This window comes from Prenolepis imparis, unplaced genomic scaffold, assembly GCF_030444845.1.
Source record: "Prenolepis imparis isolate NDT839.2.m4 unplaced genomic scaffold, iyPreImpa1.0 SCAF_5, whole genome shotgun sequence".
Classification (NCBI taxonomy): Eukaryota; Metazoa; Arthropoda; class Insecta; order Hymenoptera; family Formicidae; genus Prenolepis; species Prenolepis imparis.
The window spans coordinates 15,627,613-15,645,626 of NW_028141163.1; the positions used below are offsets into that span (position 1 = coordinate 15,627,613).

General features: G+C 32.2%; 2 protein-coding genes across 5 annotated transcripts in view; one reads left to right on the plus strand and one right to left on the minus strand.

The window, feature by feature from the left end:
- Positions 1–21: 21 nt before the first annotated feature.
- On the plus strand, positions 22–4,366 carry LOC145935792 (uncharacterized). Its single transcript, XM_083037401.1, has 6 exons — positions 22–1,357; positions 1,442–1,734; positions 2,008–2,169; positions 2,248–2,359; positions 2,427–2,604; positions 2,683–4,366. The coding sequence occupies exons 1-6, from the start codon at positions 1,145–1,147 to the stop codon at positions 2,793–2,795; spliced, it is 1,071 nt and encodes a 356-aa protein (XP_082893527.1). The 5' UTR covers positions 22–1,144; the 3' UTR covers positions 2,796–4,366.
- Positions 4,367–9,390: 5,024 nt separating this feature from the next.
- Positions 9,391–18,014, minus strand: part of Nachra3 (nicotinic acetylcholine receptor alpha3 subunit) — a 75,059-nt gene continuing 66,435 nt past the window's right edge. For 3 of the 4 annotated variants that reach the window (XM_083038942.1, XM_083038945.1, XM_083038943.1), the window contains 9 exons: positions 15,670–15,779; positions 15,381–15,561; positions 14,632–14,747; positions 14,157–14,325; positions 12,589–12,725; positions 12,076–12,234; positions 10,778–10,960; positions 9,946–10,159; positions 9,391–9,588 (listed from right to left, as the gene is read on the minus strand). In XM_083038942.1, the coding sequence (XP_082895068.1) occupies positions 9,391–9,588; positions 9,946–10,159; positions 10,778–10,960; positions 12,076–12,234; positions 12,589–12,725; positions 14,157–14,325; positions 14,632–14,747; positions 15,381–15,561; positions 15,670–15,779 (1,467 nt within the window). The remainder of the gene's footprint in view (positions 9,589–9,945; positions 10,160–10,777; positions 10,961–12,075; positions 12,235–12,588; positions 12,726–14,156; positions 14,326–14,631; positions 14,748–15,380; positions 15,562–15,669; positions 15,780–18,014) is intronic. The other variant, XM_083038946.1, reaches the window with a different exon arrangement.

The window sequence follows — 18,014 nt, forward strand, 5'->3', positions numbered from 1 at the left end:
GAACAATCGCAATTTTTATAGGAGGATCAAACCTGCTTATTCTGGAATCATCGAGATCGATTTTTCTCATCTATTTTGAATCTTTAATTTCGATTTTTGAAAATGCGCTTGAAAAGAAAATTGTATATAAATTATAGTCACACGTGTGATAAACATATAGTGAACACGTAGCAAAGAAGAAAAATCTAAAAAGGAATAGCTCTTCCAGAATAGAGGGATCCGACTATATTAAATATTGTATTACATATAATATTCTGCACTTTCTTGCACTATGGTGAAACAATTAGAAAAAGATTGATCAAATAAAGTACAATTTTATCAAACAGCGTTCATTGATTATCTATATATATAATATATGAAGATACATATGCGTCTATCATTTTAATATCCTTATTTAGTTTTCATACTTGAACTAGAATTAGATTGTACGAGCTATATACTTTATATTGCTATAGACATAATAATGTTGCTAGAAGTGCTAAATTTTAATGAAACATAATTAATTTTGTCAGTATAGAGAAATACAGACTCTATGAGATATAGTATTAAACCGCAATTGTGTATAATTTGAATCTTTTTTTGAGATACTTGTAAAACATATGCGCACTTATACACTAATATAATTTTATAATCGTAATAAATTAATTATTTCCACGCTATTGTTTGCTATCTTGTACCCAAATATATACTCGTCAATGGAAATAAATTTGGCGGAGTAAAAGTTTAATAGAAATGAACAAGTAAACTTAACGATAGTTCTACTGATTAATACTGGAAATACATATTTATTTCGCTTAAAAAAGATTACAACTTATCTTTTCGTATAGATCTCTTCATTTCAGTAGTTTTTGAAAAATCCGCAGTCTGTTTAAAGATCGAAAACTCGCGACCTCTCGAAAATTGCGAGAAGGAAAATGTCAGCTGTTCACAGTTCACAGTCCCAGTTGTCATATGGTTATACTAGGTCATATATATACAAACACGTGCATACATATTTATATTTAAATATATAAGAGAAATGTATAATAAGAAGAGAAGTAAAACATAAATTTTAAGTATTCTTATTCTAATTATATACCTAGTGTCTCGTGACACATATTTGACAATATTGTTATATTGTCAGACAATAAAAAGTATGTAAAATATGTATGAACAAGCGGCAAGTAATTGGGCCGTTGGCCTATATTCTCTGCTCGATCCAACGAATTTTCTGCCTTTCTTACCGAATTTATGGAACAAGCAAGCTATAGGCTCGCGTTATCCGAACGACACAAAGATACGAGACACCGATGTGCTCGTGGGATATCTTATTCTATTCTGGGTGATGCTGTATCTGCTGTACGAGAAGTGTCTTAATGTGAGTTTCATATATTAATATCGTATCGTATGAAAATCTTTTATTAAAGATATGTGTATATTTGATATTTATTTTTGTTAACAGTCCCTATTCAGGCGTATGCGCTTTCCACTGATACAACGAAGCAGGCTAATCAAGGCAGCGTGGAACTATGGATTCTGTTTCGGTAGTGTATATTACATGCAGTCATCGGCTACGCAAATCTTGAACTTTGCACCCCACAAGCTGGGAATAACATATCAGGAATTGGGGCTTGCATTACACAAGAGCTTTTACTTTCATCAAGCAGGAATCGATATATTGTGCTGTGGTGCTTGGATGAAGGGTTGTGCAAACTTGCTCTTTGCATCTGTCATCTTGAATCCATATCAGCAAAAGTAAATCTTTCAGTTATAATCACTATCCTCTTGAGACATGATATATTGTTTCGATTATTTATTTCTTTGTATATTCTCTCTCTTATTTTCATTTTTTCTTCTGCTTACTAATCATTCTGAAGACTTTTTTTAGTGAATCTAGAAACTTATTTTGACTTCTAATTATATTATCATATTGAAAATTCACACAATTGCTTTTATTGTATTATTAATATTATACATATTTGTATGATTTTATCCATCAATCTATATATATATTTGTTTATTTTACAGTTATAGGTGGTGTACAGTTACAAGTACTTTTCTAATATATAAAACTATTGACATTGGGATAGTTAATGCTTGTCGGATCCTGTTATGCATTTCCAAACTATTTTTTCAAACTATTGGAAGATCAATTTGCAAGCTGTTATTTTTGTTTCACTGCCTAACTTGGTCAGTATATGTTATATAATATTTCTATAGTATTAATTTATTGTATAACAGCAAAACTAATTATATGTCTATTTACAGGATGTATTTATACTTGTATTATGTGCCTACATATATGCTTTGGTCAGGAGAAGTTGAATATACAAGGATAGAGCCTGGTTGGCTTTGGTTTGCAGCAGAATGCCTAGATTCGGTAAGAATATCTTATATATCATCTTAAGTTAAGAGCTACATATATGTTAATTTAAATATGTGATTAGGTATGGCTAAGACTTATTGGACATGCAAAAGCTACGCATTGGCTCGAAATTTGCCTATTTCCACCACCAACGCAAGAAGCAATTGAATTAGCAGGCATTCATAAAAGGCATAAAGAGTCTTTGAGAAAATTTAATAATAATAGAGCAAAGAAAGTTGAATTATGGCAAACCCTAGTTTGTAAGTATGTTCATTATTCTTTCTGATTTGAAATCTGAATTGAATTATAGTTTCGATAATATGCTATTATATAAACAGGTGCAATGGCGATTAAAAAGAAAATTAAAAGGATTCGTCAAGCTAAGAATAATATAGATGAATCGACAGAAGATCCTAAAAAAACAGAATGTGAAACATATGTTAAACGATGAGCTAGCACAGGATTAGCAAATTTGTGCAATTCTGAAAAATAGCATTTGCAGAACTTATATTTACAACGACTTACATTTACGAGCTTTTCTCAGATGAATTTAATTGCACAATGAAAAGGTAGTAAATATTGCGATGTCTAAAACATCGAGTTGTACGAATTTTTTAGAATTATATATAAATTGTTTTGTATATAATGTTATTTTCAACAATTACTACTTTATATTGAGGAGACATCTATATAGTTACATTTTATATAATTATAAATTAGTAGCAGAACACAAAGCAAGTAAATTACATCTTCTCTCCGTAGCAATGAAAAAGTTCAAGAGTAACGCAAAGACTGTATATTGTAATTTTTATGCAAAAATTGTTTTATTCAAGAATTTCGTAGATATACACCCGTTTAAGTAGAAAATTAAATTACTTTACACGTTTATAATTTAATAAGATGTCTCAACAACAAACTAAAACTAAACGTAACTCAATAATATTAGAGTTAAAGGCATTTTCTAAAAATACTTAATACTGAAAATATTGTATGTTATATATCTCGTTAATTGCCTTGGTGCAACTCAAAGCACTGCTAGTCACGTTATAGATATAACATACGATATATCTATTGTCGAATGGCATTCTTATCCATGACATAATACTTTCTTTTTGTGGGATACGATTCCCTTTCTAAAAAAAGGCATGTTATTGACATTTGTCGCTTTTCTGTGATACTAATTGGCTGTCTCGATTCGCGTTGTGCATTTACTGCATTATATTCATAGCATCGAGCAGCTGTCATCGCGAGAGTTAGCAGTGTGTTTGACAGTTTGTCCAAAATAAAATAAAATAATTTTTTATGTTTTAAATAATATGTTATAATACTTTAAACTCGATTAATATTTTTGATAGTTATCAGTTGATTTCTGTCAATAATATTAATCGCGGATAAAGTATTATAACATATTATATTACTTAAAATATATTATTATTTTAATTATAATAATGTATTGTAAATAAAATAATGTTATAATATATAGTTATAATATATGTATATATACTTTATCCGCGATTAATATTTTTTGACACAGAAATCAGCTAATAACTGTCAAAAATATTAATCGAATTTAAAGTATTAAAACATATTATTATTTTATTTTATTTTATTTTGGACAAACTGTCAAACTGCTAACCCTCGCAATGACAGCCTCTCGATGTTATGAATATAATTTACAATGCAAATTGAGGCAGCTAATCAACATCGCAAAAAAGAGGCAACTTTTAGGCAGCTTGCGAATACAGAATTATGCGCGATTCCATTTTAAAATCAATGGACTATTTTATTCTCAATTTAGCGTCAATATCTCATAAATGATTAATTTAACACTGCTATATCTTTTCGCGTATATATATGTATATTTATTACACCATTATTTTATATCACTGTTTCGCATTTAACCCTTTAATCATGATGTCCAAATTAATTAATATTGCTTATTATTTATTATTATAAATTTTAACTTGTCATATTTTATCGATTTATACTCTTTTTATTGACCTATACTACTTACATTTATTACATTATTTTATGTCACCATTTTGTATTTAACTTTTTAATTTATGATGTCAAAATTAATTAATATTGCTTATTATTTATTGTTATATGTATTGATTGATAGTGTTTTTATTAACTTATGTTACTTTCATTGATCTACACTATTTTCATTGACCTATACCACTTATATTTATTACATCATTATTTTATATCACTGTTTTGCATTTAATCCCTTAATTATGTTTCAAATTAATTAGTTTTGCTTATTTATTATTATAAATATTAACTTTTAATATTTTATTGATTTATACTACTTTTATTGACCTATATTACTTACATTTACTACATTATTTTATGTCACCGTTTTACATTTAACTTTTTAATTTATGTACACATTTATATATATATACATTTATGTACACATTTATATATATATACATACATTTATGTACACATTTATATATATATATATACATTTATGTACGCATTTATATATATATACATTTATGTACACATTTATATTTTTATTGCATTTGTATTTAGATTATTTTAAACATATCAATCATATTATTTCCAAGATCATCTTGTTAAAAACTTTATAATTATATATAGAATGTTCTAAAACTTAATTGCGCAAACTTTTACTTTTTCGAAAAAAAATAATATAATTATTCTTTACATTATTTTTTAATTATTTTAATTATTATTCTTATTTTTATCTGTTTAAATAATGCATAAAATATATAAAATAATAATAATGTAAAAATATATAACAAATAATATAAAGTAATTATGTAAAAAAAATATATATATATGTATAACTATAGAACAGACTGCACTATCTCTGCAGTAATATGTGTCATTTATGTCCGAAAAATCATCTGAGTTAATAGGGGAATATAATTTGCAAAGAGGTAGTGTCGATAGTGCAGCAATAAATATATTCGAAAAATCATCCGCGTTAATAGGAGAATATAATTTGCAAAGAGGTAGTGTCGATAGTGTGGCAATAAATGTCTTTTAATATGTCCGAAAAATCGTCTGAGTTAATAGGAATACATGTTATGCAAAGAGGTTGTTCGAAGTAACGTCGGTAATGAAGGTTGGTAAATTATCGACGTTATTATCGATAAATTATCAACCTTTATTACCGACGTTACTTCGATCTACCTCTTTGCATAATATGTATTCCTATTAACTCAGACGATTTTTCGGACCTGAAAAGACACATATTGCTACACTATACCTCTTCGCAAAATATGTTCCCCTATTAACTCAGACGATTTTTCGAGCGCAATTATATTATTGCTCGTTAACTATTTATCTCTTCGCAAAATATAATCTATTAATTTAGATGAATTATCGAAGATATTAAAAGACTCGTATTATTGCACGTTAATTGCATTAATAATTATCTGTAAATTAATAACAAAAATATATGAAAACTGATTTTTCTCGCAGATTCTGCCACTGAATAAGCGCAAGAAAGAGTCCTGATGTCTTTTAATATATTTTAAATAATATGTTATAATACTTTAAACTTGATTAATATTTTTGAAAGTTATCAGCTGATTTCTATCAAAAAATATTAATCGAGAATAAGATATTATAACATATTATTTACAACATATTACTATTTAAATTTATCATATTATTTAAAAATTTAATTAATAAATTAACGCTTTAATCAGCTGATTTCTATGAAAAACTATTAATCGAGTTTAAACAAATTTTATATTATTTTTAAAAAAATATTTTTTTTAACATAAAACCGAAGAATGGCGCGCGCGTAGCGCGCGCTTGTGTTGTTCTAGTGTACTTAAATTCTCGAAATGACAAACTTATGAAGATAATTATATATATATATATATATATATATATATATATATATATATGTAAGATACGTGAAGTTATCTTGTTAATACGAAATTGGAATGATTATGCAGTTTACATATTTGACAATGATTATATATAGACCAAAGGAGACATCTCTAATTCCTAATAACAGGTTGATTTTGATCACATCATAAATTCTACATACAGTGAATTTGATATCCATGATAATTCAAGATATATTTCTTTATGGCAGTAAATATGTAATGCAAACAGTTTGCATTACATGTGTTTGAATAACAAAACTAATGTAGCAGTTTTAATGATAATGCTAGAAATGTACTTAATTGATATACGAGTTTTGCGCTTAAAATTGGTGGACGAAATGTTGTGCCTATTGTTGCCTTAAAAGCAGAATACTCGGTACTTTTTTTTTTATTGTAGGAAAAGAAACAATTTATTTAAATTATGTATCACGCAGTGTCTTTCAGTCCTAGATAATGCAGACATTATCTTGTCATTTTTAAATTGCTGATAAATGTATCATATAAAAATGAAGATAACGATACTTTAATAGATAAAATTTAATATCTCTTAGAGAAAATATTTTATATTGTTTTATATCACGTTTGTGGATAGTGTATATATATATATGGATTATTTATATGTTTAATGAATGTATACTGCAGTCAGAAATGCAACTTGTATTAACTATCACTGCACTCATTTTGATAATATAATCATTATCTTTATTGTTCTTACGTATTCATATTTGACGCATTGTCTGTTGAATAAAATAAAAAATAATTTAAATTAAAATGTGTATATTTGTTGACGAGTCTATTAAACAGTTTACCATTGTATTATTTTTATGCAAGTAAAGAATAATCGCTAAAATAATGATGGCACTTTCTCTGATTAGTAGATTTATTTGCCTTTTTTTTATCTTCAACACAATTTTGCAATGTAATAATAAATTTTGAACATAAAACAATTTAGAAAATAACACAAACTTGGAAGAAAAACTTTGTGATGAAAAAAATTATATAGGTTTATGTTATTTATCGACAAAATTATTATATTTCGATTCCAAAATGATACATCACATTGCAGGGTTAATAAAACTTACAAATTACATCCATCACGTAAATCATCTATCTATAATTAATTTATTTAATCGCCGATATACAATCTAAAGAGTCTTTTTTTTCGTACTAAATTATATCGAAACGTACAAAGTATCAAACACGGCGGACTACTGTCTCATGATCCGATTACATGTGTTTCGCTAATAATAAATTATCGATCGCAGTACTTACTGTTTTCTTTTTCTCTTTTTGGCAAGAATAGCGGCGGACCGCCGTCGTTGACGAAACGAATTGGAATTTAATGCTACTGTAGGAAGACGATAAATCATGGAAACGCTATCAAACAATTTCTCGCTATCGTATGTATATTATTACGTATTCCGTCAAATCCGTTTAATAAATTGCCGACCGTATCGGCCAGTATATGTGGTGCTGGAACAAATATAATTACGAAAGTTACTCTTATTACAAACATATACATTATGAGCAATAAAAGTTGAGTCCTCTAAACTTCTCTTCTTTTAGGCCCAACCTGTTTCTCTGCGTCGTGTTATCGATGCAGATATATTTAGAATTTCATTTTTTTTATTTACTTTTTTAATACGAGAGAACACGCACTTTCGTTCTTTGTGAAAATATGGCCCCATTGTTACAGGCTCGATGTAGTGTGTTGGGAAATGTAATATTCCTTTTTTATTTTCTGTGTGTTCCTGAGTCTGCAACAGGCTTCGTACAACTTTGTGCCACTTGCATCCTTCATCTGTCGATATTTCTTTTCTTTTCGTTACATTTATAAACGTATCTTTTGTACGAAAATAATCTGGCAATGTATTCGGGATATTTTCTTATTGCTCGAATTTTTCGCATTCTCAAAGGATTCTCTAATGTACTGACAAAATAAAGTAGTGTTATATAATAAATGTTACTGTGTCTATCGAAAGAGTTAGAAAAATGCAACTGACACAAAATATGCACTGTTAAGATCTTTCTGAATTAATTCTACAGTATATATATATATACGTGTTTATCCTCCCTTTACCTACTATATATATTCATTTCCTTTATTAAACTTCATTATAATTCCCTAGTCGTGAAACACAGGCCGCATCTGAATCCGACGATGTTAAGATAAATTCTTCTTGTTGCTCGAATTTTATTATCTTATTGCATATTATATTAGTAAAGATTCTATTTAGTATCCTAAACAATTCGTGATTAACTTGGCCGGCAATAATTGCGTAAACATATTGTGAATTTGTAAAATAAAAAATTTTATATTTCAACATATATTTAAAAAATGGATCTCATTAAAAAGAGAAACTGCATACTTTACTTTATCGACTTATGCGCAACTTGAATTTCCTATTTAATTCGAGAAATAAGAAGATATATCTTGTGTACACATCGGATTGTGTATTATCTATACATTATGAACTTCTTACGTCCACGTGCTACACGGAATCAAACGCGATCAGCGTGCAAATAGTTGACATATTTGTTGTCGTGATACTCCTTTCTTTATCACCCTCTATGCGTTTACGCAAAAAGTTTATTCTCCGCTGTAGCTCGAGAAGTGTTTTGAGAATTCTTACTAAGACGACAAAATCAACGCACGGATACAATGGCAGATCCCTATCCCCTATATTATAGGTCCCTACAATTATTTAATATATCAGCGCAAGTATATCTCGTTCGTAAACAGTAATATGTTACTATTAAATAATTGAAAAGAATTCCAAGGTAATCAACGCAACATCGCTAAAATCAAATCTCTAATTTCGAAGATCAGAAACTTAAAGTTGAGAAAATATTTTAATTCTTTTAATTCACTTATCTATACAGAAAAGAACGTATATTTTAATGAACATACATATATTCAAATTTTATAGCGAAGTAGAGAGAGAGAAAGAGGAGTATAGAACACATATTGTGCCTTAATAATAAGAATTCTCTGTTCGGCAGCGACACAACGATATACATTCACGCAAAGGTCAAAGACTTGGCGAGGCTTCAGTCTCTTTCGGACGTTAATACGTTTCGTTAGTCGTATTTGTCGTAATAGATTGTTATGTATGTGTTCGCATATGGCTTTACGCGCGCGGCATTAACGTAATTAGTAATTGTCCCTCAGAGGCTCGTGACGATGTGTGGCTTGGCAGTGGTGGAGGCGATCTCGGAGAGTCGTACATCGATGGGGATGCGATCGTCGTACAAGGTCGGCGCCTGCAATATAATCCCAGCCGTGCCGACGACTACGGCTAGCGTGAAGATCCAAAGGAATAGTCTGTCGAGCACCATCGCGACGTATTTCCAGTCCTCCTTGACCTAGGCCAATCATCGATGACGATTAAAATATGTCAAGTAAATGCGTTTTCTTAAACTAAGCATTTCATGTACGTATGTCGTAATTTTTTAGATAATATATAACATGTAATAAAAATATACAATGTAAGAGATATTTAAGACACATTTCTTATAAAAAAAAAATATCGAAAAATATCCAGTTTATTAATTTTGAAAATTTTTTAGATATTTTAATTTTTCGTACTTCTGTATTATTTCGAATCTCTGGATATGTATTATGTTGATATCACGAGGTATTCTGAATACCTCAAAATATTGCATTCCTGAATGTTATTCTCGAATTATTCGCGAATGTTATTCGCGAAGTAATATAATTACTCTAGTAGAATCCTCTTCTCTCTTTGTATGATCGGCGATGAAGCGGATGCCTTCTATGGCCTTGTACAATTCTGGGCAGTGATGCCAATGGTGAAGCGTGTTGCAGAGAGCATCGACGCTCTCCTCTGTCGGGAGCTGCGGAGGTGGTGCTGCCGTTGCCGCTGGTGAACCGTGGATACGGCATGTGCTTCCTAAATTTACTGCCTCCAATTCCCTAAGTAGATAATAATTAAGTTAGTAAAACAAGATGATAAATCACCGTCTAATTTAAAATAAAAATTAATCATATAGAGATATCATATGTTATTATATATAAAATCTTAAAGGAATTGAACGGTGTTATACAAAAATGAGTTAATAATTGTTTACAAGAAATTTTTAGTATATCAAGAGATGAGTATTATCCATTCTAGCTCCACAGTTTCAATATATTCTCTTTTCCGAATTTTTTTGAAAGTTATTTTAACACCTCTCGCAGACAGCATTCGTTCGTTGGAGTATTTTTGACTTCACTGAATTCGTAAAAAAATCATCTTATCATGAAGAATTTTATATCGTTGACCTTTTTCTTGAAAAGTCTACTCAGTTTCGCGTAACACCGATTTAAATCTGATTTAAAAAAGATGTATTCTTACTAGAGTAAAATGGGGAGAAATTATTATATATTTTTATCTCTTAGATTATTTGAAGGACAAAATAAAGATACGATATATCGTATTTAAAGCGCGAGATTATAATAAAATAAATATTGTATTTTATTTTGCGTTATGTATAAAACATATGTATTATTTTGCAAACAAATCGTTTCGAGAATATTGTCGGCGAAACGCACCTAGGATGCAGCTCGTCCCGTGAATCGACACTAGGAAAAAGCACAGAGGACTCGACCAACTCCGAGGCCGAGGACTCGACGAACAGTGATGGGTCTCGCAATTCGAGACCATTGCATGTTCTGACCATCACGCGATGCCCATGATGCCCGCCCATGCTACGCTTGTCTATCTGGTACTGCGGCCTGAAATGGAAAAACAATATCGTTTACCTGACACAGAAATTCATTTCCGTTTTATCAAATCCGACTCCCGAACTATGAAAGTAATTGGATTGAGATTCGAATACAGTCTCTCAGTGACTGTATGTATTACGCATCTCTCACGCGTATTTTTTAAGCTTTTGACTAATAATTAGACTAATAAATTATTTCGATCGCATGTGAATTGATTTTCTGTCTCCATAGTTCTAAAGTCGACATCCTTCTGTGAACAATTAAACAGAATCTCCGCTTGTTATATTCTCTTAATTATAACAGTTAAGCTCAGAGCTTACAGCGATGAATGAATTATTGCTTCGTAAAATTTAGCACACGATATTTGTAGCTATACATGCTCTTAATTTCTAGTTTGGCAGAGTTGCAAATGTTTCGAGATATATCACTAATGTTAAGTGATAAGAAATAAGTCTAATGATTTTATATAAATATACGACAGTAATACAGACAGTATAGCCATTGCATGTGATAGTGCCTAATTCGGCGGCAATATTGATAAAGCAGAATGTTTCATATTGCGTGTTGTATAAATATATGTAAGAAGAGTGCCACGCGAGATAACATATTACAAAAATATGTCGTACATAAAATAAAATTGCTGAAGAAAGACGTGATTAGAACATGTCAAAATTCAATTTCGTTACCTGGTATTTTCAAAGAGATTCAACTCATAATTTCACATTATTTTCAATTTAATAATATTAATTAAAATATATATATATATATATTTATTTTTTTTGGAAAAATTTACACATGCGACATTTAAATATATAATGCAATTATATTAATTTTATTCCATCTCTATAATAAGATGACATGAATGACACTTGTTTCGTCCAACAAAATTGATATGAGAGAATCGCCAGAAATCAGAAAATTTTATTTGTATGACAACAGAGCGAGGAGATGCGATTAGAGATTGGCATACATAATGCAACGCGATGCACCGCGGTGCTAAATGCTTGCAGGTATGGCGTGACACTAATGTCACGTGCACAGGCAAACGCTAATAAAGTGCTTTAATGCCCGTTCTGGCGCGTTTCCAATGACCGGGCCACAAATGCCGGAAGAACATATCTTGCCTGGAATCGTAATCGGTTCTCTGCGATGGCGTATTATACCTGCGCATTACCAGCAACCTTGGCAGAACGTGGATGAACACGCGTCGGACCCACGGAGCCATTACGTGGGTCTGCGGTGAACGGAAGTGAACGTTGAGGACCACCACTGTTACGCATATACTGCAAGACAAAAGAAACAATGTAAAAATGTCGAAAAAAACGTCCTCTCTCTTTCGCTCTTTCTCCTTTTCTCTCTTTCCACATATATATAATGTACTAATTTTAAATTTAATTAGTACTTAATTTTAAATTTAATTAGTACAAGTTATTATTTTTTTTCACAAGGCAGCCAGAACAGTAAATTCGTGAATATTGCGATACGCCAACAGAAAGGAGCATTAAATTCTCCCACGTATTTTATTTGAATAATGTTGAAATAGCTGTGCTATATAACACGTAACTGATGTCGCGTTCGATGTGTTTCTTATTACAATTGTCTCTTATCAATCGTAGCAATTACTGTCTATTACATACCTGAAAGTGTCGAGGATCATAGTGAAGAGGACGAATTTACCGAGGAGCGGTACCACGAGCGACGTGGGCGGGATGATTTCAGCCAGCAAGAGGAAGAACACAGTCAGCGACAATAGAATCGAGATGGACAAGCTGACCTACAATAAGAGAGAGAAACCTATTTTCTCGGCATATCATGATATAATCACGTTATCTGCAGAAAACGCTGAAAATTTTATTAGACATCTAAACCGTTCTCTTTTATAAATATATTTTTCTGAATATTAAAAATATTACACAAATATCAAAAATAAAGTGTGCAATAGAATAATTTAAATCTGCATTTTAAAATTTGTACTCTGTCGCTTAAACATATATAATAACATATTCCGAACGATTGTATAATTATTGTCCTATGTTTTACATTATTTTATTTATAACAGGAGGATTTAATAGCGAAGCTAGAGAGATGTTGGACTACACCTTGGAAGGGAATGGGGCCGATTATAGAGAGAGTATTATCTCTCCGTCCTTTCGCATTGATCCTGCGCGCCAAACATACGAGACACGGTTTAAAGCCGCTTTGCTCTATCTTCCTCCGTATTCCCATTGCGTATTCGCCGATTGTTAAACGACCGGCAACCCGATAACCTTTTCTCCCTTTTCCCCGCTTATTCAACCCTCCTGTCGCGAAGAGGATCTCTCTATAGCTTCCGCCCGACGACAAAGTGGAACAATATGTTTGAATTATATAAACCGTTGAGCGTGGATGTACTGATGCTCGAGGTCGAGTGTGTCTTACAGGGAATTTAAAGACACACAACATAGGCGAGATAAAAAGGTCGCGATCGTAGATTAAACTGTAATGACGCTATACCATTCTTATGATCTAATCGAGTCAAATTGTTGCGTTTGCAAAATTAATTTTGAACCGCGAACTCTCTTTGCATAGAGATTACAAAGAATAAATTATTTGATTCACGTGCCATCTGTGGCGCGACAAGATGAAGCAAAGTCTCCGAGGGCGTATAAAGAGAAATGCCACGATAAGGGACAAGATCGATCGCGAATTAAATTGTAATGTGGAAACTATATCGTTCTATTCCGATATAATCGAATAAAATGCGTGCACTTCAATGCAGCAGCAAATTTTTTTTTTAATTTAACGTGGCTTTTAAAAATACAATGTATATCGCGGTGAGAAAGTCGAGCACGGATTAAACTACGATGACATGAGTTTTTTTCCAATCTAATCCGATAACATTTTCGAATTGATTAATTTTTAATCTTAAGTCAAAATATCTAGAAATATTTAGCGATGAAATGCTGACGAGGAGAGAATGATTAATATTTGCGTCTTTAGATTTATTTTTTTTTATTATTCTTGTTCCTAAAATAAATTCTTTGATTCTTGTGCCATTTCAGGAATCTGGAGCGACAAGATGAAATTTTTCGACAGGAATTCTTCAATATGAAGAAAAGAAAAAACACAGACAAGATAAATTGTGCAAAACACACACAAATCGTAATAAAATTAAATTAAAAGAGAAAAGGGTTTAAGAGGGATCTGCGTCGATTGAATTAATTACCTTCTCTCCACTGTCGCTTGGCAGATAAAACACCAACACCGTGAGGAATGATATCCCCATGCACGGTATAATGAGATTAACGGTGTAGAACAGAGTCTTCCGTCTCATGGTGATGTTGAAAGTGATGTCGAGGTAAGGCTCGTCGCAACACGTGTAAAACTTTTCGTTTCTGTAATTTGCATATTTGCAAGATTCGCTTTAACGATCGATATTATACATTAATCGTGTATCTCATACATTTCTCACAACCTTCTTCGATCCAGAACGAAAGAGTCGAAGTATTATTAATATTAATGTTGATTATTAATGAAGTTATTATTAAAATCTTCAATTAAAAAGTAATAGCTTAAAACATGGTATATAAAAGTCAAAGTTCTCTCTACAATTATTTATAATAGAACGCTGTATCCATATATCTGTATACTTGAGAATAAGATGCGAATAATTTAGGAAATTATTAAAGCCATATACGTACCTTACAGCAGGGACTTCCAGTATGTCCCATTCAACGGAAGTATAAAACTCCGACAGATCGACGCCGATGTTGATGATATTGCTGCCTCGGACTTCGTCGATGTGTCTAAGATCGACCTTAACAGTAAATTACTAAAATTTACAATGCATTGTTGATATCGCGCTGCTTAATGTCCAATAATTAATCGATACTTATTGCAGACCCTGTTTCTCTCACGACGAGAATTATGTTTACGTACACTACTAATAAATAATAAGACTACTAATATACTAATAAGTAATAAGATATTTGAAGCTAATATAAGTCAGCAACCAAGCAGACGTAAAACTCATGTAAGACGAAATAATGTAATTTATATAACATTTAATATTTAGATCAGACAATTCGTCTGGCGACTCCTTATCGGTTCCATCACGACGTCTCGTTTATACTCGGCGACGGTCGCCATTTATACTCGCGATTGTGAAGTCGCACGTGAGTCTCTAACAAGCGACATTTTTCTCAATAAAAAAAAAAGATAACAAGCAACACGATCTTTCGCTACGCGACGAGTCTATAACCGACGACGCTAATATTCTTTTCGTCGTAATGTCTACAAAAGTCATAATCGTCATTTTCAGAATATTTATGATCGCCTTAACAAGATATCCGCGAGATCTTTCTGTTACATCAACAAAACGAAGTCTTTGAGTTCCCGAAATTAATTGGATCAATTTAAAACATCCCCCCCGAAGAATATCTATTCTCACCTGGAAGCCGTCGTAAGTCCACGAGCCGAATTTCATTACGCACGTCTGCTCGTCGAAAGGAAAATATTCGACGTCAATCTCGCAGGAAGACTTATAAATCGCAGGCGGTTTCCACTCGACCCTACCCGTGTAGTTTAAAGTTGCCTTCGTCGCCAGCGTCACCTCGAAATTACCGTCGGCGCTGTCGAACATAATACATGATTCTCTTTGAATCCACAGTTCTGCGTTTAAATGTTAAACATAGAGAAATACAGGCGCGAATACAAGACATCGTTGGATGGGATCTTACTTGTTGTATAAAACTATATCGGGCCTCCATATATGATCTGACGGCACATGCAGCATCTCGACCCCACCGTACTCCTTCGGATCCCACTTCAACTTGTAATCGTACCATGACTGCGAACAGAGGGTTGCCACATGTTATCGCGTTATCCTTTGTCATTATTTTCTCATGTTATTTATACGTTATTGTTATACTTTTTCTTATATCGACAACTCGAATTGGCACTGCATCGCATCGTTCTTTGCTTTACGTTGCGCAGTGATCAGAAAACTTTTCTTTTTTTTATATCGCAATACGATGCTCTATTTGTTCTTGGCAGAATATTTTTATGATTGTGTATCTATATAAAAGCAGAACGTGTATGACTATCGAGAATCATATTATTATATAGATAAAATCATTGATTTAATTCTCCTTATTTAAGAGTGCTAAATATTGATTTTGTGTTGCAGTGAATAAATAACGCGAAACTACACATCTTTTTTACACATCTTTCACGGTTCTTCATTGCGCGTAAATGTGCAAATGCTTTTCTTTTAAACTCGCCGTGATTTATTCAACAGATTTAACTATCGCATCCTACTTCATGTATTTAAATGGAAAGCGACAAAGGATCATGGTATCGGGAGAATCAGGCTGAAATTACTTTACGAACACTAGACCGTGACATCGAGGCAATATTTTGCAACTTTCCTCATTGAGAGTTAAGGCTGAAACGCGAAGATTTGCATACGGTGCACCAAACTTCTTCCAACCCTCCTGCTCGATTGAAAATTGTATCGCGCGCGCTTTATTAAAAAAATTTCTACATCGTTGATCTAGTATATTTTGTAAATTATTAAAAGCTCGTTTAATCGAAATTTCGCGATAAGATTAAAGAATATGCGTGAGATAAACATTTAATATTATATAGCGACTCACTGCGTATTATGAAAATTTAGGAGCAAAGACTTTTGTCCGTGATATCCAACGTTTGGAAAGAATATCGTAAGATATATGGGTCAAATTTTCTTGACGGATTCTTGGACGCGAATCCAAAGCTAATTCTTACTCAATAAAAACGACAAAAATCATCGCAGTTTTTAAAATTGTACCATTTTACGTAATTACGTTTCGAAATAACATCTCGTTAAAGCAATAATTGAAGAATACTTGAAGAATACTGCATTTTTTTATTTTCAATTTTTTTAAATAAAATATTTTAATATTTGTGGATTTAAAAAGATGACCCTGCTAACAATAACAGTTCCAAAGCTTTTTGTCTTCAATCGATAATTGTCATCGACATTATTATTAAGAAAAAAATTTCGCAAATTTATTCCTGACACCTCGTGAAGCCTTGATAAGATTGCTTTTATTACTGACACCTTTTCATTTAGCGGAATGTCCGCAGAATAATGCCGACATTAAAGTCTCTCACTGGAAATACACGTTCTTATACGTAAACACATATATAGCATTATGCGTATTGAATATTAGCCCGGAGCCGAAGTATCTCCGCTTACAATGTGTATATTTGCCGAATAGAATATTACTTACTTCTATGCCGTTGCATAGAACCGGATATGACGTGTACGCAAAATTTGGTCGTACGTTTGAACCGACGGTAACGCTTAGTTAAACAGTGAGTGCTGCTCTACTCCGCGAAGTAACTAATTAAATATTCATCGCGAAATGTGGTACACACGGCGAAATTTTCGTGATCCTCGATATTTGCAGCTCCGACTTGCCGTAAAGTCGGGGATTAAATTTAACCGTAGAATGGATTCTGCGAGTTCTGTTTTCTCGTGTTTGCAACACGATATTTTGTATCGATCTCGGATTCTTCGGACGGTGTAAATGCTTCTCCGCGACAATTATATAATCGCGATATTATTACGTAACGCGAGTTATGACAGATACGACACGATACTTGTCTCGTTAAACTTATTTTACGCCGATCAATAATGTTATTACGAGCCACCGCGAGAGATATAGAACAACAATTATTATAAAGTTACGTTTGAAAAGTCGTTGTACGAAAATCGACGGACACGTTATTCGCAATGCGGACATTTTCGGCCGAGTTGCGCCAACACGAACCGATTAATCCCGTCGATAAATCGCGGCGAAATTAACATTTTCGTGAGCAAACTTCGCGATAACATTAATGCGTGACGGATCGTAGCGGATACTCTGAACTTTCTCTTCGTCTGGTAGCACGGGAGTAACTTGTTCGAATCTCGGAAATGTATGCATGAACATCAACGATGTTACGTGCTTAGGTTTACCGCTTAACACTAATATTTGGTGTCCTTTCGCGCGCCGATGAGGTTTCGTTAGACAACACATATATAATGAACTGATAG

What these genes read in the sequence shown, in the direction of transcription:
- LOC145935792 (XM_083037401.1), top strand. Translation starts at nt 1,145, where the DNA reads ATGTATGAACAAGCGGCAAGTAATTGGGCCGTTGGCCTATATTCTCTG. An exon ending in TGTACGAGAAGTGTCTTAAT is followed by an intron (nt 1,358 to 1,441) that starts GTGAGTTTCATA and finishes TTTTGTTAACAG; the next exon opens with TCCCTATTCAGGCGTATGCG. An exon ending in TTGAATCCATATCAGCAAAA is followed by an intron (nt 1,735 to 2,007) that starts GTAAATCTTTCA and finishes TTTATTTTACAG; the next exon opens with TTATAGGTGGTGTACAGTTA.